The sequence below is a fragment of the Vombatus ursinus genome, unplaced genomic scaffold (genome assembly GCF_900497805.2).
Source record: "Vombatus ursinus unplaced genomic scaffold, bare-nosed wombat genome assembly UNPS02014838.1, whole genome shotgun sequence".
Classification (NCBI taxonomy): Eukaryota; Metazoa; Chordata; class Mammalia; order Diprotodontia; family Vombatidae; genus Vombatus; species Vombatus ursinus.
The window spans coordinates 1,186,360-1,210,711 of record NW_020954616.1 but is presented as its reverse complement, the minus strand read 5'-3'; the positions used below and the strand labels follow the sequence as shown (position 1 = coordinate 1,210,711).

The 24,352-nt window shown below is 49.9% G+C and overlaps 2 protein-coding genes across 4 annotated transcripts in view; both read right to left on the bottom strand.

Moving 5' to 3' along the window:
* Positions 1 to 1,245: 1,245 nt before the first annotated feature.
* TAGLN2 (transgelin 2) lies at positions 1,246 to 9,293 on the bottom strand. The gene is made up of 5 exons (XM_027840039.1): positions 9,206 to 9,293; positions 3,649 to 3,850; positions 2,823 to 2,997; positions 2,319 to 2,421; positions 1,246 to 2,159 (listed from the first exon to the last, which is right to left on the bottom strand). The coding sequence occupies exons 2-5, from the start codon at positions 3,826 to 3,828 to the stop codon at positions 2,018 to 2,020; spliced, it is 600 nt and encodes a 199-aa protein (XP_027695840.1). The 5' UTR covers positions 3,829 to 3,850; positions 9,206 to 9,293; the 3' UTR covers positions 1,246 to 2,017.
* Positions 9,294 to 10,538: 1,245 nt separating this feature from the next.
* The window catches only part of IGSF9 (immunoglobulin superfamily member 9), a 28,528-nt gene continuing 14,714 nt past the window's right edge, over positions 10,539 to 24,352 (bottom strand). For 2 of the 3 annotated variants that reach the window (XM_027840037.1, XM_027840036.1), the window contains 16 exons: positions 24,209 to 24,324; positions 20,432 to 20,573; positions 19,731 to 19,876; positions 19,380 to 19,522; positions 19,048 to 19,188; positions 17,244 to 17,360; positions 16,856 to 17,006; positions 16,519 to 16,642; positions 15,710 to 15,885; positions 14,897 to 15,147; positions 14,139 to 14,223; positions 13,819 to 13,989; positions 13,243 to 13,285; positions 11,804 to 12,652; positions 11,399 to 11,526; positions 10,539 to 11,036 (listed from right to left, as the gene is read on the bottom strand). In XM_027840037.1, coding sequence (XP_027695838.1) covers positions 10,858 to 11,036; positions 11,399 to 11,526; positions 11,804 to 12,652; positions 13,243 to 13,285; positions 13,819 to 13,989; positions 14,139 to 14,223; positions 14,897 to 15,147; positions 15,710 to 15,885; positions 16,519 to 16,642; positions 16,856 to 17,006; positions 17,244 to 17,360; positions 19,048 to 19,188; positions 19,380 to 19,522; positions 19,731 to 19,876; positions 20,432 to 20,573; positions 24,209 to 24,324 — 2,962 coding nt within the window. In that variant the 3' untranslated portion in view covers positions 10,539 to 10,857. The remainder of the gene's footprint in view (positions 11,037 to 11,398; positions 11,527 to 11,803; positions 12,653 to 13,242; positions 13,286 to 13,818; positions 13,990 to 14,138; positions 14,224 to 14,896; positions 15,148 to 15,709; positions 15,886 to 16,518; positions 16,643 to 16,855; positions 17,007 to 17,243; positions 17,361 to 19,047; positions 19,189 to 19,379; positions 19,523 to 19,730; positions 19,877 to 20,431; positions 20,574 to 24,208; positions 24,325 to 24,352) is intronic. The other variant, XM_027840038.1, reaches the window with a different exon arrangement.

The window sequence follows — 24,352 nt, the reverse complement described above, 5'->3', positions numbered from 1 at the left end:
TTAGGGGCATAGCACCCCTGTGATTAGAAAAATCTGTGCAAAATTTTTTGGCTCTCCCTTCGCCTGAATTTTTTATTTTTCTTTTATGGGGTATTTACAGCATGTTACTATAAAATCTGGGTTGACATTATACAACACTATACATATATTTTATGCACTTCTGAGTTTCTAAACTTTTTCTATGTCATCTGCTGGCCTTCACTTGTCATCTGCAGCTTCCACAAAACTCCCCAAAAATTCCTATTTAATTTCTTATTCCGCCCCATGATATACTGAAACCAGAGTTGGGGAAAATTGCAATGCAGAAGGGATAACTGTATTGTGCTTTAAAGTCATTTCACTTGAGCCTCACAACAACCTCATAAGTAGGTAGTAAAAATAATAGCTTAAGATTTATATGGCACTTCATGATTTACAATGTGCTTTAAACATATTACTTCATTTAATCTTCCCAGCAACCCTAGGAGGCAGGTGATATTATTTTCCCCAATTGACAGATGAGAAAACTAGGTCTCAGAGAATTTAAATGATTTGTCCAAGGTCACATAGCTAGTAAATATTAGAGATAGGATTTGAACCTAGGTCTTTCTGACTCTAAATCCAATATTCTACACACTACATCATGCTGTCTCTCAATATTTTATCCAGACACAACTATTCTTCCCCACCAAGGTCTTCTTCCTAAGAGTTGGGGTGACCATGTTTGAGGGCTGTACCAAGCCTATGGGAGTGTAGAGAGGGCTCATTTGAGTTAGGGGCAGGTTGCATAGAGAAACAGTTCATTTGGCCCTACATGGGAAAAAGGTCACTGCCTGCAGTGGAAAACAGTACAGCCTTCCCAATTCCATCTTAGTGGAGAAGAAAAGGACAAACAGACATGTTTGTCTGGGACTGTTCGCAGAGGCCCCAAATCCATGTTCTCTCACTCACCACAGTTCCTACCCCGGGGACACCTCAGAGGTAGGTCCTTGTTAATTCTCACCCTTGTTCTAAGGTAGGGAGAGATTCGACGGGAAAGTGTCAATGTGAGCATAGAAGCACAGGGTTTGGTTAGAGATGAAAATAAACTTAAGAAATCATACAGAAAAGTCCTTTCATTTTATAGATGAAGAAACAGGCCTGAAAATTCCCTCCCCTTCCAGGGTCATTTCTCTGGTCCCTGCCTTATCTTAATTCCATTTCTGACATGCACCCCTCTCCCTCCCATCTACATTGCAGCTCCCTTAGACACAGCCGGGCTACATCTTACAAAGACTGGGAATCTTTATTCAGATCAGCAAACTCACATTCCTCAAGTCTCAGACTTTGGATGGGCCTTTTGAGGAAGAGGGGAAGGACAGAGGAGAGAATAGAAGGCAAGGCCAACCCACCTCCCTGGACATCCCCTCCACCCCTCCACCCTGTCTCAGGCTACTGGGTAAAGAGGGGAATAGGCAGAAGGGAATGCCAAGAAGGGAGGGACCAAAGAAAAAAGAGGCCCCTGCCAAGGAGAGGCCTACCCAGATGTGTGGCTTTCAAAGTCCAGCTGTGGCCAGGACGGCAGCCACTATAGGCCCCTCCCTATAAATTAAGTCCCCACACCAGCAAGGCTGGGGGTGACGGGAGCAGGAAGAACAATCTTGCAGAAGAGCAATTGGTCCCACGTTCAGCTCCTTTCAAGGCAGTGCCTTGAACCCTGGCCTAAAAAATGGTTATGAGGGTGCAAATTCCCAAATGAGAGGACAAGCCAGGGTGGGAGAGTGAATAGGAATGTCGAGGGGGTCAGGTACCCCCCAGTTTTGGTCCAGGAGAAGGGAGAATGGGCTGGTTGGTCCAGTTTTGATGATTTGGGGGATGGGGAATGTATTACAGCAAGTTCAAGGGCACAACAGGAGAAGCAGTGCCACCAATGGTAGGGAGTAGGGGGGAAGAGGAAGATTTGGGAACAGAGGGGGCTTGAGAGTTCCACAGGCTTCCGGGGAATGTCACTGCTAGAAATATATATTAACCATTCAAGGGAGGGAAGGAAGAGTGGTGATCAGAGGATCTGACGTGGCATCCCATAACCAGTCATGCCTGCCTGAGATGCCCCACGATTGGTGCCCATTTGTAGCCCGATGACATTCTTGCCCTCCTGCAGCTGGTTATCTGTGAAGTTTCGGGGATTCTCCTTGGACTTCCTGGAGGTAGAAAAGACAAGGGTCAGCCACAAAGGAAATTCTGGGCAAGGGGGAAATCCAGAGATGTCAGAATAAATTCTGCCACCGCTGTTTATGGAAGGGAAGTAGGCAAGAATTTTCCCACCCACCCTGGAGAGGGTGACATGTCCCATTACTTACTTAGGGAACCAGTTAGGATCTCCAGAAAAGAACCCATCACCCCGAGCCACTGCCAGCCCACCAAGGTTCATCAGTGTCCGCTGCACACAGGCCATATTCTTTCCTAGGAATGAGAAGGGAAGGCTGGAGATCTAGATACCTCAGAGAACCCTGAGTCTCCCCCCAAAATATTAAGAAGGAGAGACCATCCCATTGAATCCTTTTATCCTTCTTCCCCAATCCCCTCCCACCATGACCCCTTCCTTCTCTCTCTTTGAAAATGCTACTCTGCCCTTTAAATCCTTGCCCAACAGTAACCTGAATCTTATCCTCATTCCCCAGTCTCAAAGCCACCATCCTTCAAAGCTGGTCTTGGGCTGGTCTCCAGCCTCTGAGCTCAATTAGACCTAAATCAAACCCAAGGAGATGTCAGAACCCCACCATGACCCTCCCACCACCACCACCACATGCAGCCTCCCCTTCCAGCCCTCAGCCCAACTCCCTGCCATGCAGCCTTGGCTTCACCTTCCCAGAGGTCCACAGTTTGGAAGATATCAGTGGCATTGATGCCATAGCGCTCTGCTGCCTGCAGGAACTGAGAAATCTGCTCCATTTGTTTGAAAGCCATGCCTGAAGCCTGAATCTTCTTTACTGGGCCCTGGCCTTCAGGGTATAGCCCATTGATGAGCTCACACAGCACCTGGGTGAAGGCAAGGCTTGGCATGAAAGGTCATCCATCCCACAGTAGATAGATGAAGCAAACCAATATTCTTGGCCTGCCTTATTTGGCCTCAAATTGCCTCCTGGGGTCAGAAGAGGAGGAGGAGGAGGAGGTGGCAGGGCAGAAATGATGATTGTATCCCTGGGGAAGACTCCAATAGTCTCCATAGGAGCATCTAGCTGAATCTACCCAAGATCAGTTGAGAAAGCAGGAATTTCTTCTAAATAACACCCACCCAAGAACACAACAGCTCTCCAGCTCCCATCCTGGCATTCTACAAGTCTTCTTCTAGACCATTTGATCACTCTCACCCTATGCTCAGTGGAAAGAGCAGAGTAGAACCCCTCTGCAGGGTCTAACAACCCTTGAGAATGAGGACCCATGTTCTCAGCTTCCTCTTCCACAGGGTAGCCAATTCCCAACTGGCCAACTTGGGCCCCTTCCCTTCCCAGCTTACCCTTCACGCTCAGTGCTTTACTAGAACCCTTCTGAACTCTTTCTATGCCTTCTGGGTATCAAGGGAGATACTGTTCATAAAACAATTTATAAATCATAAGGTGCCATAGAAATATAAATTATACTTTTGTCTCCTTTCCTTGCTGATTCTATGTCTTGAACCCCAGCTCTCACCGTGCCATCCTTGAGCCAGTTTTGGAAATTCTCTCGCCCGGGCTGGGGCCGCCCAACATCCCTGCGGCATTGTGTGGTAATCCATTGAATGAGGATCTGCTCCAGGTCAGCATCATACTGCTTCTCAATTTTCTGCTGTACCTCCCGGCTCAGTCCATAAGCAGGTCCCCTGTTGGCCATTCTGAGATAATGATGCAGGTATCTGGGAGGAGACACCCCGTACTCAAGTTAAGGAGAGGTACTGAACCTTCTCTCTAGGGACCCTTCTAGCTCTAATCTGAGGAAACTGAGGCCCAGAGGAGAGAAAGACTTTCCTAAGGTCACACAGACATAGCTGATGATTCTAAGACTGGAATTAATTCCATTCTACATTATATCTCAGTAGAATGTAAGCTCCTTGAGGGCTGGCACTATTTTCATCTTTGGTTTCTATCCCCAGTGCTTGCCATGTAGTAAATGCTTATATTGTTCCCTGCAGGGCAGAGGCTATAACCCATACCCATGTAACATCATCCAAGGTGTGTGGCTAATAGCATCTCACCCAAAGGTGAGGCACTGTGGGCAAATTAACTGAATGAACAGTAATCAGCTCTACTCACTTTAACCCAGATCTCTCCTTCCCTTTTCTGTGTTGGGGGAAAGGACTGGGAACAATAGAGTGGGGAGCAAAGATAGTGGGACCTGATTTGTATTACTGGGAAAATGGACTTGGGTAGAGTCAGCCATTAAATGGTTCTTGAGAGATTACTATGTGCCCAGTTCCATGCTGGACCCTGTGGACAATGTAAGAGAAAACCCAGCCTTGAAGAATTAATTCATTCAAGCATTCAACTGGCATCTATTAGCACCAGGCAAGCTGCTAGGAAAATAAAGACAAAAACAAAATAGGCCTGGCCCTGAAGGAGTGTATTAAACACCAGAGAGACAAGAGCCCATACACATGAAACATTTACAGCAAACTGTAATTCAGGTTCAGTTGTGTGTACTGACTCTTACTGGCTGTTGGCATTCAGAAGATACGGAACGGGTTTAGGGTAGTAAAGAAAGCATCATGGAACATGAAGGACTTGGGCCTGGCCTGGAAAAATAGGTAGCATTTAGACAGGTGGTGAAGACAGCTAGATGTTCTAGAGGGCTGTCCAAGTAGAGGGAATAGAACCAGGGATAGTTTACACTTGATCTGCTCAAGGCAGGCAGACAGTTGATTTACAGGAGGGGAATGGTCTCTCATTCCTCCTTTCTAGGGACTCTAGAATGGCATATTTCTACAGAATCCAGGTGAGGGCAGTTTCCCTTAACTGGATAGGATAGATTATCAAGGGATTGGAGGTGGGAAGAGGCATGATTCAAAGGGATAGAAGGGAAAGTGGTTGGATGGTTTCCTGTCTGCCAGCCTGAGCTAGAACCTCCATACTGTGCCAAGGCGCTGCTTATCCTCATCCTCCCACCTCCTGTCTTGGCCCAGTGCCCACATACCTGTCTAGGCAGGCCCAGTACAACCCTACTGCCCCATATGGAAACTTGTTCAATCTCCATCCCATTCCCACTCTCTCCTTCAGAATCCTCTATCCCCAGAATTAGAGGATAGCTCTAGGACAGGGGTGGGAAACCTTACCCCTACTCTAGGGTTACAAAGGGCATTCCTTGACAGGGCAGCTACCAGTATCCAGGTGAGGGGACAAATGTGTGCTGAGAAATTGCCTCCTTTATTGCACTAGCTCCAAAAGCCCATAGACCAAGCCTCAGAGGTGAGCAACCATCCTGATCTACTACCCCCAACCTCCTACTCCAGTTTTCCTTTGAGGGATCCAATTGAGGGTTCTGAATTCATTATGGCCACATGCAAGGTAACCAGGACACATACCCCTTACAGTTTCCTCTCCCTTGAGATATGAGTGTGGTGAGGAGGTTGGAAGGGTAGCTCCAAGCCCCAGAGACAGCCCCAGGCTTCTCTGCCTGGAGAATCAGTGGCTCAGCCTCTTTTCAATATCTAAATCCTCCCTCCTATCCCAACTTATCAAGTTTCACAGTTTACTTCCTGCTTAGAAGGTTCCCAAATCAACTATTTTTAACTTCATTAACAAGCATTCTCCTTATCCCCAATATACATAGCTCTTTCTCCCAAAGAGAAAGCCAAGACAGTAAGAATGGTGAGGAGAATGGATAACTTCTAGGCTGGGTTCTAACCTGATCTCCTCATCAACTTTAAGAGTAGAGAGGCTGGGAAAGGAGACAGAGCTGAGGAATCTGGTCAAGTCTTTGGGGGGCAAAGTCTAAAGGAGACTGAGTTCTTTTCTCTTCCAAACTTCATCATGCTTCCCAACCTTTCCTTGAGATAGGGGAGAGGAACATTCTAAGGTGAATCCCTTTTGAAGAGAAGTAAGCCTCCCACTTCTCCCAAGCCGAGTTCTGAGCTCCATCTCCTAGAATCAACTCAGTTTTGCATGCCTGGTCCTCAGATCAGCCTCCTGTTCAGCTAAATGGCCTAGGGATCACCAGGGCATAGCCCAAGGGAAGAATCAGGTAAGAGAATAATTAACCCAAGTACAGGGGGTAGGGAAAGAAGGGAAAGTAATGCCCAGATAGACAAATCCTTTTATCCTCCTCAGGGTGAACTAGGCACAGAACTTCTGTACCAAACTGCCCCAGAGGGCAGGAATTCAGAGGTTTGGTTTCCCCAACACTGTCCTGGGCCTGGGCCACAGCTGGCAAGGGATGGGGGCTCCAGCTGCAGTGTCTGCTATGTTCTGGAGCCCCAGCCGCTCTGTGGTGCCAGAGCAGCAGGGAGGGGCCCTGGGAAGGAACCATCCTGGCTAACAGCTGTTCTTCCTCCCTTCTCCATCCTGGCTGAAGGGAGGAAAGAGGTATCACGGGCGTGAGCTGACAAGCTCCGGCTGGTCTGTTAAGGGTGAAGAGGCCCATCCTGGCAGCAAACCCCTTGGACTGTCCCTCCTACCCTGGATGGGAAAAGAGTGGGTTTCTGCCCAGAGGGGAGGACATGCTGAATTAGAAAGTCAGTGTGGGGTCCTCAGAGACGCCTAAACCAGAGTAGACATGGAAAGCCAGCAGCTGGATAGCTCAGGAATATGGAAGGGCGGTTAGGAGGAAGGGAGGGGGACAAGATCTGGACACTAGAACTACTCACAGGGGCACAAGGAGGGAGAGTGTAAGGGAGTGAGAGGTAAGGGGGAAAAGGCAGGACTTCATGCCTACCCCAGGAAGCTGACAAGACCCTAATCCTACCCTCCAAGTTACTAAGAGCTGGAGGAATAAGGAAGAAGGAAGCCCCTGTTACCCTCAAATTACCAGATTCAAGCCCAGCTTCAGAATAAGCCATGGGCCTATGCTGTTCTTCTCTCATGCCTCAGCCCCAATCTCAATGACAGGGGAAGAGGAAAAGCCACGCTGAGGGCCATGGAGGAAGAAGGGCAAGTCAATTTCCCAGATCATGCAGAAAGGGACCACAGAAGGAAGGAGTGGGAATCTGCTCACAGGGTGAGGGGATAACAGGAGCAGGAAGAAGGAGGGGAGATGGGAAGGCAGTATGGGTCTGATTATGGGGTAGCCCCCCTGCCCCCAGTGGAGGAAGCTAGAGATACACAAACAGGAAGCCACAAGGCCTGGGCGGGAGGAGGGTGTGCTGGGGTGGAGAAGGAAGGGGGGGCAAGAGGAGGTCAGGCGGGGGGCTGTTGCTATGGGTTTTGTATACTAAACATAGTACAAGGGGCTAGATAGGGGCTCCAGGCAGGGCACAAAGACAATTCTTCCCAAACAGAGAAAGAGTGAGAAGGCTCTGAGAACAGTCTGAAAGAGGTGGCAACACCACCTTGTGCAGCATTTATTAGCTAGGGTCACCTTACAACAAGCATGGCCCCCAGGCCAGTCAGCTGTGGGAAAGAATATTAGAACTCAGGTTCTTCTGGGAGTGGGAGCTAAGTTCAGGGCTAGTAGCAATATGTACAAAAGAAAATTCCCAGAGGAATAAATGAGGTCAGGATCTAGCCCTGAGGGAACAGGAAGGCAGAGGCAGGATGGGAGTGAGGGGGAAGGAAGACAAAGAGGACTTGTAGGTTCTGGGGTCTAGAGGGCCCTCCAGATTTTGCTCCACCCCAACATCTCCACTCCCTTCCCATTCATCAGAAGACAGGAATGGGAAACTAGTCAAGACTGTATGTACAAGGGAGTTGGGAGGGAAAATCCATAATGCCCCTCCTACACACAAATCCCACCACTACCTTTTCCAGCTAGGAACCAGTAAGTCAAAGAATCAAGAAGCATTTGTGTGTTGTGTACCTGTTGTGTACCAGGCAATGCACGGTGCACCCCTAGTCCAATTTCCAGATGGGTACTTCTCCAGATAGGTAGTACGAATAGGGAGATGGGAACTATTTCAGCCTCTCAGACTAAGATACTCACAACCAGCTTCATTCCCACCCCAATCCCAAATCTAAATCAGTAGCCCCAGCCTAAGGATCTGTTGTTAGCCTCTATACTCTTCCATTCCCATCTCTATTGCAGAAGTGCTAATCTCGCTATAGCCTAGTACGTCCCGCCCCTTGCCTTCCCTAATCCTTACCTTCTCCCCCCCCCCCCCCCCCCCCAACCACACCCTGGCCGTTACTGAGAGATGACTCACCCGCCGCCAGGGTGACGCAGTGGTCTGGGCAGCCAGCCCGCCCAACAGCCACGGCCAGAGGCTTTCCCAGCAGCAGGGGGCATGGGGGTGGGAAAGGGGCAGACCCCCTCCCCCCAATCCAAGGCCACAGGAGCCAGACAAGTCAGACTGCAGCCAGGGCTCCTCAGTATGGAAGGAACCCCCTCCCCCCGCATCCCCCAATAACACTGGAGGGATGGGATCAAAGTGCTGGCCCTACTCTTAATACGAAAAAACAATAAGGTTACTGAGGCAACCCAGGTATTAACCCAGTCCTAATCCCAGTGCCTCTGGGGAATGGAGCCCCGGCACCGGGACGTTCCTGTTGGGAGGCCCGAAATCAGGCTGTACCAGGCTCCAGAGAAAAGTTGGCAAGAAGAAAGTCGGCCAAGAGTTTGGAGAACGGAGGACAGCACTCCTCCACACGCGTGCCACGAATAGAGAAGTGAGAAGTGCATCAGGGGAAAACCTAAGTGCCTGAGGTCAAGGAAAGCCCAGGGGGCAGTCTCAACAAGGGCACTAACAGTCAGGCAAGGGCGAGTCACCAGTACTTACACTGGGTCCCTTCCCGTACCAGCCCCTCACCTTCCCCCTACTCCCTTCTCAAAGTCGCGGCGAGCGCTTCGCCCAGGTCTCTCCTGTTGCCCGGGGAGAGGGGCACGGACCCCAAGTTCCCCGGATAAGCGAAGGCCGAGCGCAGTGCACAAAGCAAGAACCGCCGCCCCTGCCCCACCTGCCCAGCTAGCCTAGCGCAGAGTCAATCCAGGGACGGGCGGGGCGGCACGGGGCACGGAGCGGACCCTGAGTCCTGCTCTCAGTGACCCACGGCGCAGCCACCCGAGGCTGCCCATGCTGCCCAGTTCTGCCCCCCCTCCTCCGTCCTCCCTGCCCTCCGCGGCTCACCTTTACCGCGAGGCGGTGGATGGAGAGCGGAGCGGGCTGGGGCGCGGCGCGCAGTGAGTGGCACTGGGCTTCCCGAGGCGGGGGTTTTCAGGCAGATCCCGCCTTGGCCAAGGGGCGGGCCTGGGGCGGGACGACGGGCGAGGATTTAAAGGCACAGGGCAGAGAACGCACCGGGGAGCTATGGTGAGTTTTAGGGTTCCTGGGAGGTACTCGCTTCAGATTCCGTTGGCAACCCCAAAGATTTGGGGCTAACTGGGAAACTTCGGAGTTGAGTGCTGAAATACTGGGTATGACAAGTCCTGCCACCGCTTATGCATACATATCGATAAGTAGAATAGATGAGGAAACTGAGGCACACTCCAAGACAACTCTCTCTTCCTCTTCCCCTCCATTATGCCCAATGGGAATAGAAATAAGTTCTGATTGGGAAGAGGATCATAAAATCATGGACTTTGAAATGATAAGGAAATCTAGTCCGGACAACAGAGGTCATTGAAATCAGAGAAGTGAATTGCTCAAGGTAGTGGCAATCAGGACCGAAGTCCAGGGCCTTTGATTTCAAAGTTAGTGTGTCCCCTTCTGCAAAAAGCTTTTTTTCCCGTCCCCCTTAATATTAGTGCCTTCCTTCCGAGGTTCTGTCCTATTTATCCTGTATGTATCTTGTTTGCACATGGTTATCTTGATGTAATCTCTCCTATTATTAGACTGTGAGCTCCTTGAAGACAGGGGCTGTTTTTGCCCTTGTACTCCGAACCTTTTAGCACAGTGCCTGGTACTCGCTAAGTGCTTAATAAATGCTTGTTGATTTTATTTCTGCATTACCCCAACTCTTGGCTCTTCAGGCCAAGGAGGCGATCTTAGTCTGTTTGCTTGGCCTGCCCTGCCCTGCCACCTTCTTCAAGCCTGGACAGGTGGTAACAGAGTGAGGTCACTCCTCCCTGGGGCCCCAGAGGCAGGGGTAGGGTTGGCTTCTGGGAGCTCAGGGCTGACTCTCCTCTCCCACTTTCCATCACCACTTTTTTTTCATCTCAGTTCTTACTCCTTAGCACGTCTGCAGGATGGAGGAGGGTGGGTTGTGGCAAGGAGGTCTCCTCAAAGGGGACTCAGAAGGGACTCAGCCTTCTCAGGTAAGGCTGGAGCTGAAAGTGAAAGAGACAGCCATTGCTGGGACAGAAGCTCCTTCATGGATCACCCTGTCAGCGAAGCTTTGGGTCTGGCCCCTTGCTGGAGAGGGACTTGTGTTCCACCTTGGGGGATTCCCATCCCAGCCATTCACGGTCCTATTCCCTTCCCCACCTCTCCTTCAGCTTCAAAGTCAGGCACGACACACAAGTAGAGTATTCTCAGTCTCTCTTTAATTGCCTGTAAAAACTTTCCCCATGCCTCACTCACACAGAACGGGCAAGGGCAGACCCTGAGATCTCTGTAGCTATCTCCTCTCTCTCTGCCCTGGGGGGAGGAGAGGCCCTTCTAGGGGAACCCAATTCAACCTAAGGAAGATAGTGTTACCCACATCCTTCCCCCGACCCAGCCAGTGTCTGTGCCTAGGAACCAGCGGGGGGGAGGGGCGGTATTATCAATGCCCCCAGTACCCCTGCAGGTGGCCCTGCTCAACCCTGCCCACAGGTCCTTGTCCCATCCGCACTGAGCATTCATAGCAATGTGGCTTGCTCAGGGTGGCTGATGGGGTCCCGGCGAGCAGGCAGTCGTGCCCGGGTAGCATCACGGCGACGTCGGAAGGCCAAGAATTCCTCCCGGAGGGCAGCACAGCGTTCCTCTGGCCCAGGGGGGTGGGCAGCACCCCATGTGCATTCCTCTGGTTCCTGGGAGCCTTTGAGAGCATGAAGCAGGGGAGTGAGAGATGGAAGGATTTTTAAGCAACAGATTTAGAGGACACAAAAGCTTCAGGGCATAAGCTGAGGGAGGGACGTGGAAGAGAGAGTGAATGCCTAAGCTAACCTCCCTTGTGAGAGTAAGACAGGGAATATCCTATTATCCCAGAACAGAGAGACTAGAGGTACAACTGCACACTAAACTTTGGCTGAGGAGGGCAGAGAACAAGAAGGCCTCAAGCTGAATCCAGGGCTGAAGAGGTAGGAGGAGAAAGTCATGGAGCAGACAGATGCCCAGGGAGCTGAGCTAGGAAGGCTGAAGAGGCTGGGACCTGACCCTCTGCCCCGGTGTCTCACACACCTAGTCTCAGTTCAGGCTGGCCCCGGGGGCCACCACCCCTCGGCCCCAGCGGCAGCGATTCGAGCAGTTCCAGGTCCCCAGGAAGCTCAGAGTCCCACTCGTAGTTTTCATCCACTGAAGTGTCCCTCCTGTAGGCATATGATTGTGCACGTGTTGGTTACTAGGCAGAAAAGTTCAGGACAGTATGTGCCCCCTCCCCTGGAAATGCCTATGGAAGGTAACCTCCGCCTCAGAGGAATGCCCACAATTGGGGATTAAGCACTACTTCAGAGGAACTTAAGAAGGGGGTGAATCAAGTTTCTGGTAAAAGGAAGGAATAGTGAGGACAAAGAGAAAAAGGAGGGCAACAGAAAAGGGAGAGGGGACCAGGGATTGGGACCGTGGGTTGGGAGAGACCATCCTCACCTCTTACTGACAGTCAGCACGTGTTCTCTCCGAGGCCACCTTTCCAGACCAATTCCTCCACTGGCCCAACTGCTAGTGTCCCCTGAGGGGGGACTGAGGTAGCTGCCCCCAAGAGAGGGGGCCAGTGAGGGTGGGCGAAAAAAGGAGGCACTGCCCCTTCCACTGCTCTGGCTGGTGAGGCTACCTCTGGGCACGGCGGGGGGAGGCCCAGGCAGCCCCTTCTCCCGAAGTGTCCAGTCTGCCAAAGCAGTGTAGGATGAATCAGAGCCTGGCCCGCTGACCCTGCTCTCAGGCAGAACTGCCTTCGGGAGGCCTAATGGGGAGCCCAGAGGTCGAGAGAGCATTGTCTCAGGGCCTGGCAGGGTATCCACGTAGTCAAGAGGTGGGGCAGGACTGGGTTCTTCAGTGGGGGGCCAGTCCCCATCAACGTTCATCTCCCGGAAAAAGGGCAGACTCAAATACTGAAGCAGGGGCCCCGGGGCTGGCAGGGGGCTGGGTGGTGGGCCCACAGGACTGATGTCAGCAATGTAAAGGGGCTGGGCCACTCCACTGGGACTGCTGTTGCTACAGTCACGTGAGTGAGCCTGATGATGGCCTGTGCTTTGGGGCTCATCTTGGATCTGGGTCAGTGAAACCTGGGGGGCCCCAGCACCTGGTCCCATCACAAATCGCCCATCGGGGCCTCGGCAGATTGGTTCCAGGGGCAGTGGGCTAGGCAGGAGCTGGGCAGGAGGACTGGGGAGCTGGCTGGTCTCTCCCCACAGCAGGCTTTGTCGAAGGCTGAGAGATGGTGACTCCTGAAGTTTCAGCTTCACCACACTGTCAGGGCTGCTCGAGCCTGGAGCAGAACTGGGGAGGGGCAGGGCATCAGTGCACACATCAGGAGGGGACAAAACACGATTCTAACCACCCAGGGGCCAGAGATGGGAGATGGGAGATTTGGAATAGGCTAAGACAATGCTGAGGAGATGAAGGCAGGAGGCAAAGCCAGTGTCTACACAGGGGTTCTTAACCATTTTTGTCATAAGCCTCTGTGGCAGTCTGGTGAAGCCTGTGGAGCCCGGCTCAGAATAATGTGCAAAATAAAACACAGATTGCAAAGGGAACAAATTCTATAGGAATGATTATAATTTTAAGTTCATGGACTCCAAGTTAAGAACCCCTGGTCTAAAGGAAAGAGAGGACTAGCCTAGGGAGAGTGGTAAGCCTGGGCCCTGACTGGCACAATGACCCTGGCCTGTGGGAAGGATAAAGGTGGAGCTTCCCTTCCTCAGGCCCCTCCCCAAATCTGATCAGCTTCAAACTCCAGCCCCAGTCAAGCCCCACCCACCCCCAAGGCCCTACAGACTGCTTTCCCCACCTAAGGTGAAGGAGAATAAAGGAGGTAGCAGAGCCCAAGGCACAGCAGGGTCAAAGGACTAGGGAATGGAAGAACTTACTTGGGAGGTGACTTCCTTGGGGGGGAGAAGATGAGTGGTAGATCTGGAAGGGTGTGAGAACAGGGGGATGATGATAGCAATGGAGAGAGGACTCTGGTCTTTTGTTTACTCCATGCTCCAGGCCCTGGGACATGCTCCTCCTACCCACCCCATGAAGTCCCCAGCCCCAACATGGGAAGCTCCAAAGTCCTCTAGAGGGAGTGGGGAGGAAAAGGGGCTGGGGCAGGGCTCTATGATGGGGCATGGCACAGGACGTGAGGAGAAAGAGGTTGTTCACATCAGTAAGTATGGACATGGAGTAGGCCATGGGTGGGGCCTAAAGGCAGAATGGGAATTGTACTAGGGGAAACAAGCTAGGAGAATAGGAGCTGTGCTCGGGCTTGGAAGTTGAGCTGAGGGTGAGGCTTGGCAGGAGCTGGGGCCAAATAGGTAGAGGAGCCTTTCTGGGGATGAAGAAGAGGGCCTAGGTGAGAGAATAGGTGAGGCTGGGGTATATCCTCCCTCAGTTGGGGTGCAGATGAGAAGCTGGGGTCTAGGTGGGCTGCAGAACCTAGGTAGCAGTAGCACAGGGCCTACCTCGGTGGCGTTTGCGGAGTCTGGCAGCCCGACGTCTGTTCATGGCACAGGCAGCCACTGTGCTGATGAGAATGGCTACACTCAGGAAGCAGACGCCACCTACCACACCAGCCAGCACAGGCTGGGGCAGCAGGCCAGGAAGCTGTGTTCGGGAAGGGTACACCTCCATGCCTGAGTGTGGAGGTAATGAGAGGAGAAGTCAACATGGCGGAGCTGAGGCCAACAGAATGACCCCAAAGACTCTGAGGGCCCACTATTCCCAAAGGTGACAAGGTTCCACTTCTCCTTCAACCCCAGCACAGACCCACCCCAGGCCTCACCAGCTGTGGAGATGTTGGCCACGTTGCTGGGGTCACTGATGTAGCTGCCAGCAAAAGCCACGAGGCGAAACTCATAGAAGGAATCCTAAGTTGGGGCAAGAGGGTCAGAGAAGGGGAGGGGCACAGGGGACAGTTCAGTGTCTCATATAGAGCAGGCACAAAATAAAATGTCTTTTTGAAGGTGATGGGGAGAAGGCACCAGTGAATAAGAAGCAGAAGAGTCACCTGGGAAATGATGTCAAAGGCCATAGGAGGAAAACCCCAAAGAAAACTAATCCTCACCTACCACCTTCCCATCCTGGAGAAACCACTCTAGGGCCCATTCTCCCAACTGGTGACTCCCTAGCCCAGACCTTCCCAAAGGGGCCCAGCCATGCCCACTTCACTGCAGACCTGCTCTCTCTCTGATTGCTCCACCCACTTGGCTGCCCACTTGCCTCCCATGACCCTCTCCTCTAGCCCTCCCCATTCCTAGCTCCCCTTTACAAACAGAGATTGTCTTATTTGTTTACATTTGTATTCCTAGCATTTATCAGTGCCTGGAACTTAATGAGTGCTTAAATGAGCTCACTCATGTGCTTGCGCAAGCACACTCTCTCTCTCTCTCTCTCTCTCTCTCTCTCTCTCTCTCTCTCTCTCTCTCTCTCACACACACACACACACACACACACTCTCTCTCTCTCTCTCTCTCTCTCTCTCTCTCTCTCTCTCTCTCTACCTCCCTCCCCACCCCCTGCCCACCAGCCTTTCTCTCCTACCTTGATGAGCCCAGGCACCAGCAGCTGAGTGTCAGCTCCACTGATGGCCCTGTCCAGCACCTCCCAGCCATGGGAGCCATGCCGCCCTTCCAGGGCATAACTGGCCAAAGTTTCAGGAGCCAGCAAGGGAGGCTCCCAGTGCAGCAGCACACCCCTCGGGGTCCTCACTGCCATGAGTCCTCGGGGTGGGGACAGGGGTAGTTGGGATTCCGTAGCGTGTGACATAGGGACAGCCTGGGTGGTTGCGAGCCCTGCTAGGAGCAGCAGATACTCAGGACAGAGGTTGCTTCACTTCTCTCAAACTCTTCTACATCCTCAGTCCTCCAATTCATCTATTCCCCTTCTCACAACACCTACCTCTCTACCTGATTGGAGTCCTTCCACAATTCCCAAACACCTATTCTCTTTTCTGAATCAACATTCCACTTCCTAGGTCTTTCTAACATTTTTTTGTTTTGTTTTGTTTTTTTGAGGCACTTGGGGTTAAATGACTCGCCCAGGGTCACACAGCTAGTAAGTATCCAAGGATTTGAACTCAGACCCTCCTGACTCCAGGACCAGTGCTCTATCCAGTGCCCTACCTAGCTGCCCTAGTCCCCTAACATTTAACCTCCATGTTTTTGTAAACCATGTAAGTCTACAACACCCCTCTCCAATCTTCCCCTCTATAACTGACTCCTATACCCAAGCTCCCAAACACCTCTCTCTCCTTTTTCAATTCCTCATTCCTGTCCCCACCCAAGACCCTCTCAAACCCCTCCCATATCTCTGCCCCAGCTTTATCTTTATAACTCTTAGGATGAGTAGTCTCACCATCAGGAGAAGACAAGATGATCTCACTGAAAGGGCCACTCCCTAGTTTGTTCTGGGCCAGGACACTGAATTGGTAGCTGGTATGGGGTTGCAGACCTGCTACCACTAGGTGGGCAGCACCTGCAGGCACTGGCAGGGATATCCAGTCATGGTGGGCACGGTCGGGACGCTTGGCCCTGTGGATATTGAGGGCAAGGAGGCTAATGAACTGGGGAGGTTTGGAGAATGGAGGAGTGACACAATTTGGTTTCCTGAAAGTATTGTCCAGAATTTTCTGAGATTTGGGGGAGAAAAATTGGGACATGTGTGTGGCAGGACCAGGAGAACCCTTGAGTCCCAGGACAAACAAGTAGTCTAAGTCTTCCTGTCCCCTCAGTCACTCCTTCTGTATTCGTCCTCCAGTTCCATGGGTGCTGACTCCTAATCTCATTTAGCTGGGAACTGAGACTAACCCATCAGAGGAACCCAAAGCCCAGAACTGATCCAGATCAAGCTGTATTCAAACTTTTATTTATGTAGGTTATGTCTATTGATATTTACCATATTAAAAGCTAAAACATCTTAGTATTATTACAAAAATAGTTTTGACCTTGTGGACCCTCTGAAAGAGTCCCTGGACCACATTCTGAGAACTGCTGTTATAGACATACAGCCATTGGATCAGAGAGATAAGAGATTTTGGGAAGAGTCTAGGAAGGGAGTGGAGAAAGGACAAGAAGGAGGACAATTAAGGGATTAAGGTGTTTAAGGAAAAGAGAAAGGCCTCAAGGAAGTGACCAGGAAGAAGCGGAGGGTAAAGGAATACTCACAGAGGAGTATACCACACACTGAATCTCTGCAGGTAGCCACCATCAAAACCAGGCTCCCAGGAGACATTGGCCCCCTCAGGTAAGGACAGCACAGACACATTGGTGACAGCATGGGGACTGGTACCTTGTTAGGGAGATGGAAGTAGGGTAGGGTTAGGGTTAGGGGATTGGGAAGGAGATAGGGCAGGGTCTTGGTGGAGGCCCGAGTCCTCTATCCTGAGGCCCTTCTATGTCTGAGCCCCCTTCCATATCCTCAAAACCTTGTGCCTCTGGAGCCAAACCCCCACATCCAGATTCCCCATCTGTCCCACCCATGCTCCCTGTCCTGGACACTGACCTAACACGTAGACGTTAGTTGTGGTTGCCACACGAGCCACAACATTGCTGGCACTGCACTCCCAGCGCCCGTGGGCTTCCTTGCTCAGTGGCCGCAGGACCAGGCTGCTATTGCTATCCACCTGGGCCTCACCCCGTAGGCCTCGGTCCACCTGCAGAAGAACCATCTGTCACTCCTAACAACAAAGACTACCATACCCTTTACCCAAGGTATCCCTCATCCTCCCTGACACTACTCCACTCCATGACTGAGAATGGGATCCTGGAATTCCCTGCCTCCTCCTCAGAAGAGGCATTTGGGTTCTTTCTTCCCACTAGATGCCTGGGGATGAAAGGGTAGGAGTTAAATGAATGCTGAGTACTATGGGGCCCGGGTCTGGGTGTCTCACCTTAGACCAGGTGATAGCGGGGGTGGGGTCCCCATGGGCTGAGCAAGGGATGAGCAATTCTCTCCCCACCTCCTGGAAGTACTCTTTCTTTGGTTGTTCAATGAAAGCTGGAGGAGCCTGAAATGTAGATCGAAGTTTGAAGGATAGAAGGACAGGGTGGGGGCTCCAGTAGTACCCCATCTCCTACCCCAGGGGGCCATCTCCAGTCATCCTGAGCTATTTCTTGCCACTGGACCCAGATGGCTCCAGAGGAGAAAATGAGGCTGGTGACTTTGCACAGCCTTCCTCACTTAAATCCACTTCACCTGCATGTCATGGCATCACCTCCCTGATGTCATGATCCCCTTCAAGAACGAAGGACAAACAACAACAAACACCAGTCTTCTACCCCAACTCATTCTTAACATGCATGTCTATCTTATGTGTCTGAGGGTCAGCCTCTCCCACCACTTAGCTCTCTCATTTTCCCTGTTCCTCTCCTACTTGCTCTTCTGATTATTCTGACTCTCCATGACTTCAGCTGAGGTGGCAGGAAATATGGGAAGGTAAGTTATTTCTAGGCAGGTAGATGACTCCCTGTGATAGATAGTCAACAGAGGGGATTGAATCGCTATACAAGAGAGTGAATCGCTTGCATCAGGTTGGGAGGATCAGGAGGAAACAGATCTCCAATTCTTATTTTGGTGACCTTAGAGCCAGCTTCCTACTCCAGAAATCCAGATGGGCAGGGAGAATGGCTTGCATCACCCTTCCTACCTCTGCCAGACTGATTTACCTCATCTATAAATCAAGTCATGTCATGACTCTGCTCAGAATTCTTTAGTGACTCCCTACATACAAAGGAAAGTTCACTAATCTGAGTCTGGCATTCAAGTTTCTCCACAATCTAGGACCACTCAGCTGGTGGTGAAGTGGACAGAATGCTGGGCCTTAAGACCCGAGTTTAAATCTGGCCTCACACACTTACTAGCTGTATCATCCTGGGCAAGTTACCTAACTTCTTAGGTTTGCCTCAGTTTCCTCAACTGTAAAGTGAGAATAATATTATCATCTACCCTGCAAGGGTTATTGTAAGGATCAAATGAGGTAAAAATTTTAAAGCACTTAGCACAGTGCCTAGCACAAAGTACGTGCGATAGTACCTCTTCCTCCCCATACACTCTAAGTTGGCCTACTCTCTGTCCCCAAATATACTTTGTATTTTCTCACCTCCTTGTTTTTGCTCATTATGTTCCCAATTCCTGAATGTCCTGATTTCCTTCCAACTGTTCAATTTCTACCATCTTTTGAAGCCAAGACTACCATCTTCCTTTTGGGGAGGGGATATTTAATTTTTGTCTTTGTATAAGATGTATACATTCACATTCAGTAAATGCATGTTCAACTGAAAGGCTGTTAAACTGAAGTGAATTAAAGCTATCACCACGAAAGTCCCCCAGAGCCCTCCTGCCAGCACAAGCCTCCTGCCTTAAACCACATACAGCACTTTATTCTGCAGCACTCTAACGTAGTTATGCATCACTGTGTATTTAGTGCTGCAGACTTCATTCTCCTATTAGATCATAAACTCCATGAAGGCAAGGAAGATCCCTTTTGAAGTTGTGCCTCTTTAAAGTGTCTAGTACAGTGCTCTGCACAGAATGGACACTGTTCCTATCCCTCCCCTCCCTTTATCCCCCCCGATTGTGTTGACGCTAACTAACACTGGGAGTTAGCATTAACTCGGCTTAACTGAGCCATGCTTCAGGATAAGAAGAGTCTGGGGGCCAGTCATGGACAGAAGAGGCCCAGGACCTTCACTTACCTTGAGCAGCACGCGGGTTGGGGAAGAGGGCCCAGCGGTGCCATGGCTGTTGTAGGGAGTACAGGTATATTCTCCTAAGGCATCCTCATTCCCCAGGGCAATGACCAATGAGCCATCTAAAGCCTGAGACCAGCCTGGGAACTGAAGATGGGACCAAAGGAATCATAGAACGTCAGAGATAGAAGGAGATGTTACAAGTCATTGAGTCTACACCCCCTTCCATTTTTAGAGATGAGGAAACAAAGGCCCCAAGTCCCCCACCCCACCCCAAACCTCCTCCTGATCCTACCTGGCTTCCATTGAGACCTTTCTCCCCTCCCCCAAGCCAGTACCTTGTCCAGCTGCAGGGCCTGGCCATCTTTGGTCCAGTTGACAAAGAGTAGAGGGGGATTGGCACGGGTGGGACATCGTATCACTCCCTGCATGCCCACAGGCAAGGGTGTCTCTGGGGGCATTGTTGTCACCTGGGCAGGGTCTGAAGGGAAGCAGGTAATAAAGAGAGACAAAAGACATATGGGCCAGAGGATCCTATGCCGCGAGGGGTGGTGGGAGAGAAAGGGTAGGGATTGGAGGCTGCCGATGTGAGGCAAGTGATAATGAACTGGTAGTGATAAGAAAAAGCTTTGAAAGGGCAGGCTAGAACCACAGGGGACAGAGATCTCTGAGCTAAGAGAAGGTCTTACACAGCACAGTGAGGTAGGCAGATGCTGAGGGTGGGTGGCGAAGGCCATTGCTTGGCACACAGGTGTAGCGTCCAGCATCATCAGGCTGGGTAGCCTGCAGCCAGAGGCTCCCATCCACCAGGATCCTAACTCGGGGTTGCAGGCGGCTGCAATGCAATATGTGTGGAGAGTATGTAAAGAAGTCCTGAAGGAGGTAGGGGAATATGCACTTGTAGCTGGATCCCAGACCACCCTCCATGAGTTTTCTTCTCATGTGAGTTTCTTCCCACCTATACTTTGGAATCCAAGCAGGGACAGGTGGCAGAAGGAAAAAAAAAAATCCCCATTCTTTACCTCTGGTAAACAAGGGAAATAAAAGGGACATCTATATCCTGTCCAGGAAAATGAGTGAGTGGGGTGGGGTGGTAAATCTGGGGATTAGCAGCAGCCAAGAGAGAGGGGCCACTATACTATGAGCTCTGAGGTGTGGAGAAAAAAGAAAAGGGTTGTGCAGGGAGACCTGGTTCTCCAGTTTGATTGTACTGGCCCTCCCTGGCTTATTTGGGATCATTTTCATACAGAGGTTATTAGGGCCCCTGTCCCACCCAGAAGGGGCTGCCCTCCATTCATCTCCTCTCCCCACCCCAAATTTCCCTTCTGTTTCCCTTCTGGGCAGACAGAACTAATGGAAAGCAGTTCCCTTAGTCCTCCCTGGGTCCCACCTGATGTGGAAGACATTGGTGCTTCCCTGGTACCAGCTGTAGGTGAGGTTGGCAGGGTGAGCCTGAGCCTGGCAGGCCAAGGAGGCATCCTGGGAGGCATTAACTGTGCTATTTTCGGGGGGTACCACAATGACTGGAGGTCCTGTGGGGGAAGCACATCAAAGGGGACTCTACCATACTCCTCTCAGAACCACAGAAAAGAGAACTCTCTGCCTAGTCCTTTCCTCATCTCCGTCTCCATCCCCTTTTCATCAGGGAGAAGGCAGAAGGGAGGTTGGATGGTAAAGGGCATTGCTCAACCAACACACAAGCACAGCTCCTAGTATCCTCAGAATGATCAATGAGAGGCTCCCATCAAGCCATACATGAACCCAGGGCTACAGTCTAGGCTTTTTCCTAACCCCCAGACTACCAACTTCGGGGTCATCTTTGACCCTTCCCTCTTCTTCTTTAGATGGCCATTCTAAGTCTTCTTGTTTCTTCCTTCAAAATGTCTTTCAGATTCTCCTTTTATTTTCTATTCCTACTTCCCTTGTTCTCATCACTTTATTCCAAGATTACTTCAGAAGCCTTCTAGATGGTCTGGCTACAGTCTCTCCTTCACCCTCAATCCTCATGCAGAGCTTTAAACTCTTTTTCTCTCTTCCCTCCTCAAGAATGTACCATGGCTCCCATATTCCTTATGAGCATAGGAGTTAAAGGTAGAAGAAACTTTAGAGATTATAAGACTCAATTCAACAAACATTCATAAAGTATGCACTATGTTCTAAGCACTGTGCTAGGTGCTAGAATTCTGGGCTTTGATCTAAAAGAAATCTAGGCTATCTAGTCCAATCCTTTTGTTTTATAGAATGAGGAAACCAAAACCCTGAAAGATTGAATGACTGGCCCATGGTCACACAGGTAGCAAAGCTGGGGTCTCAAGTCCTCTAGTTACAAACCCATGGAGATTTCTATTTCATCAAAATGTGTCCTAGATACCTCCTAGTTCATCTAGTGCAACCTCACTTTACATATAAAGAAACTGAGGCCAAGAGAGGGTAGATATTTCTATGGCATCAAGCCTGAACACCTCCACTGGGTTCTCAAGTAGAAAGCTAAGAAGTACTGTGATTACAGTGCTGGATTAAGAGTCCAGAAGTCCTGAGTTTGAATCCTAGCTGTGTGACCATGGGTAAGTCATTTAACCTTTTCTCAGCCTCAGTTTCCTCATCTGTTAAAAAAAAAAAGGTGATAATAATAGTGCCTGCTTCCTAGGGTTGTTGTGAGGTTCAGATAAGATAACATATGTAAAGTGCTCTGTAAACCTTAAAGCACTATAAAAATGCTAGCTACTATTATAATTTTTCAAGACATTCCATAAAATAAATCACAGGATCTTAGCAGTGGAGGGGATTTCAGAGACCATCTAATCAAATCTATACCTGATCAAAAAACCTTTATGAGGCAGCTAGGTAGAGTCAGGAAGACTTGAGTTCAAATCCAGCCTTAGACACCTACTAGCTACATGACCATGAGCAAGTCATGTAACCTCTGTCTGTCTCAGTTTTCTCAACTGCAAAACGGGAATAATGGTACCTACCTTGCAGCCTTGTTTCAAGAATCAAACGAGATATGTGTAAAGTGCTTAGCACAATGCCTGGCACATGGCAGGTATTTAGTAAATCCTTCCTTGCAAAACAATGCAGAAAAGTAGTCATCTGATCTATGGAACCAGCCTCATTCCTTCTCCTAATACACAACTCCACTCTGCTCCAATTTGGTCTTTCTGTTATCTCCCTGTACACAAAATGTTCATTCATTCATTCATGTTTTTGCCCATGCTGTTCTGCCTACTTGAAATTTCTTACCTCCTCCTCTTCTCCACCTCCAACCCATTCTCCAATTCTCAGATAAAGTCCTACCACTTCCATGAAGTCATCCTTCCTCCTGAGAAGTCCTGATGCACTTATGGCCAATGCTTTCCCATTCTAAGACTTGGCTCTGGAATGCCTTTATTGTTTTAGTACTCTCCAGTTTGATTGCAAGTTACTTAAGGGCACGGTACTTGCATGTGCCCTGGATCTGGAGCCAGAGAACCCAGCTTTGTTACTGTCTGAGTGACCTTAGGACCTTATTTAACTTCCCTGGGACTTGTTTCTTCTTCTATAAAATGAAAAGCTGAGACAAGATGATCTCAAAGGTCCCTCCAGCTCTAAACCCTGTCATCCTGGGCTGTTAACGTCTTTGTTTCTTCTACAACAAATTTAACATGATTGGGAACATAGCTGAAGCTCAGTAATTATTTGTAGATTGTTTGATGCCCCTGGAACCAAGATGCAGTTTTTAGGCTAATAGCTCTGCCCAAGAAGTTCCTCTTCACAAGCCTTGGGCTTCAGACACCAGCTCTGCGGTCCTCTTACTTCTCCATTCTTAACATCATATTTAATTCAAATTTAAAGAATTTGCTCAGGGCAGCTAGGTGGCGCAGTGGATAGAGCACCAGCCCTGAAGTCAGCAGAACCTGAGTTCAAATCCAATCTCCAGACACATAACACTTACTAGCTGTGTGACTCTGGGCAAGTCAGTTAACCCCAATTGCCTCACAAAAAAAAAAAATTTGCTCACTATGTGCAAAGTACTGTACTAAACATTGGCAATACAAAAACCAAAAGGAAAATATTACTGCCCTCAAGCAATTCCTGGTCTACAGGGGGAAACAACACCTGTAAAGAGTTAAGTAAATACAAGTTAATTTGGGGATGGAGAAAACATTAACAACTGAGGGAATCAAGAAAAGAGAGAAATTGGGGTTAGATCTATAGATGTAGGGTAGAGATGCACCTTCCTGGAAATAACAATGGAACCCAGGGGTTCTTAACCTTTTATGGGTCATGGAGTCCTTTGGCTGTCTGGTAAAACCTGTGCACCCCTTTTCAGAACAGTGTTTTTAAATGTATAAACTGATCCATAGAAAACCAATTATACTGAAATATAGTTATAAGAATATTTTTAAAATAGGTTCATGGACCCCAGGTTAAGAACCAATGAAAACCTGTGATATTACAAAGGGAGAGATATGTACATAGGGAGTTAAAGATGCATGATTAGCCAGCAAGGAAGATTGAGGATGAGCAGAGAGCCATGGCAGTGCAGGGTCAAGCGAGCAAAGAGAGGAGAGAGTATCCAGGAGGGGGTGGTCAAGAGTATCAAAAGTAGATCAAAGTAGATCAAAGTACACAAAAATATACAAAGAAGTCATAGAGAATGAATGAGAACTGGAAAAAAAGGCTATTAGACAATAGTTTCAAGATCAATGATAATCTTTGAGAGAACAGTTTCAAGTAGGGGGTCAAAAGTGGTACTGAGAAGAGGGGTGGGGACAGGAAGACAAGTGGAGTAGAGATGACTTATTCTGGCTATGAAAGGGAAAAGAGATACAGGATGGTAACTTGGCAAGATGGCAGAGCTAGATGAAAGTTTTGAAAGGATGTGGGAGACCTTGGCATGTTAATAGGCATCAGGAAAAGAGCCATTATATAGGGAGGGATTGAAGATGGTGGCAGCAGAAGAAGAGCTAAGAAGAGCTAAGCTTCTGAGAGGCAGGAGAGGAACGGATCAGGACACAGAAGAGTTCAGCCCCTTCTCTCCCCAGCCCCCATTGTCCTTCCTATGGAAGTAAATGGCCTTGGTTTCCCAGTCCTTTCCCCTCCCTCTCCCAGCTCCTACCACATATCATCTCTTTCCCTTCCTTTCCTCTCCCCTTTGTCCCTGGGCACTCTCAACCCTACTACTTACCATGTACCAGCAGGTGGGTAGCATGTGTGGTACTGCCCTCAGTGCTGGAAGCATGGCATGTATAGATTCCAGCACTGGACTGCTCCACTCTTCCAATCCTAAGGGTTCCATTCTGGGCTGAAAGGGGGGGGGGGGGGGGGGGGG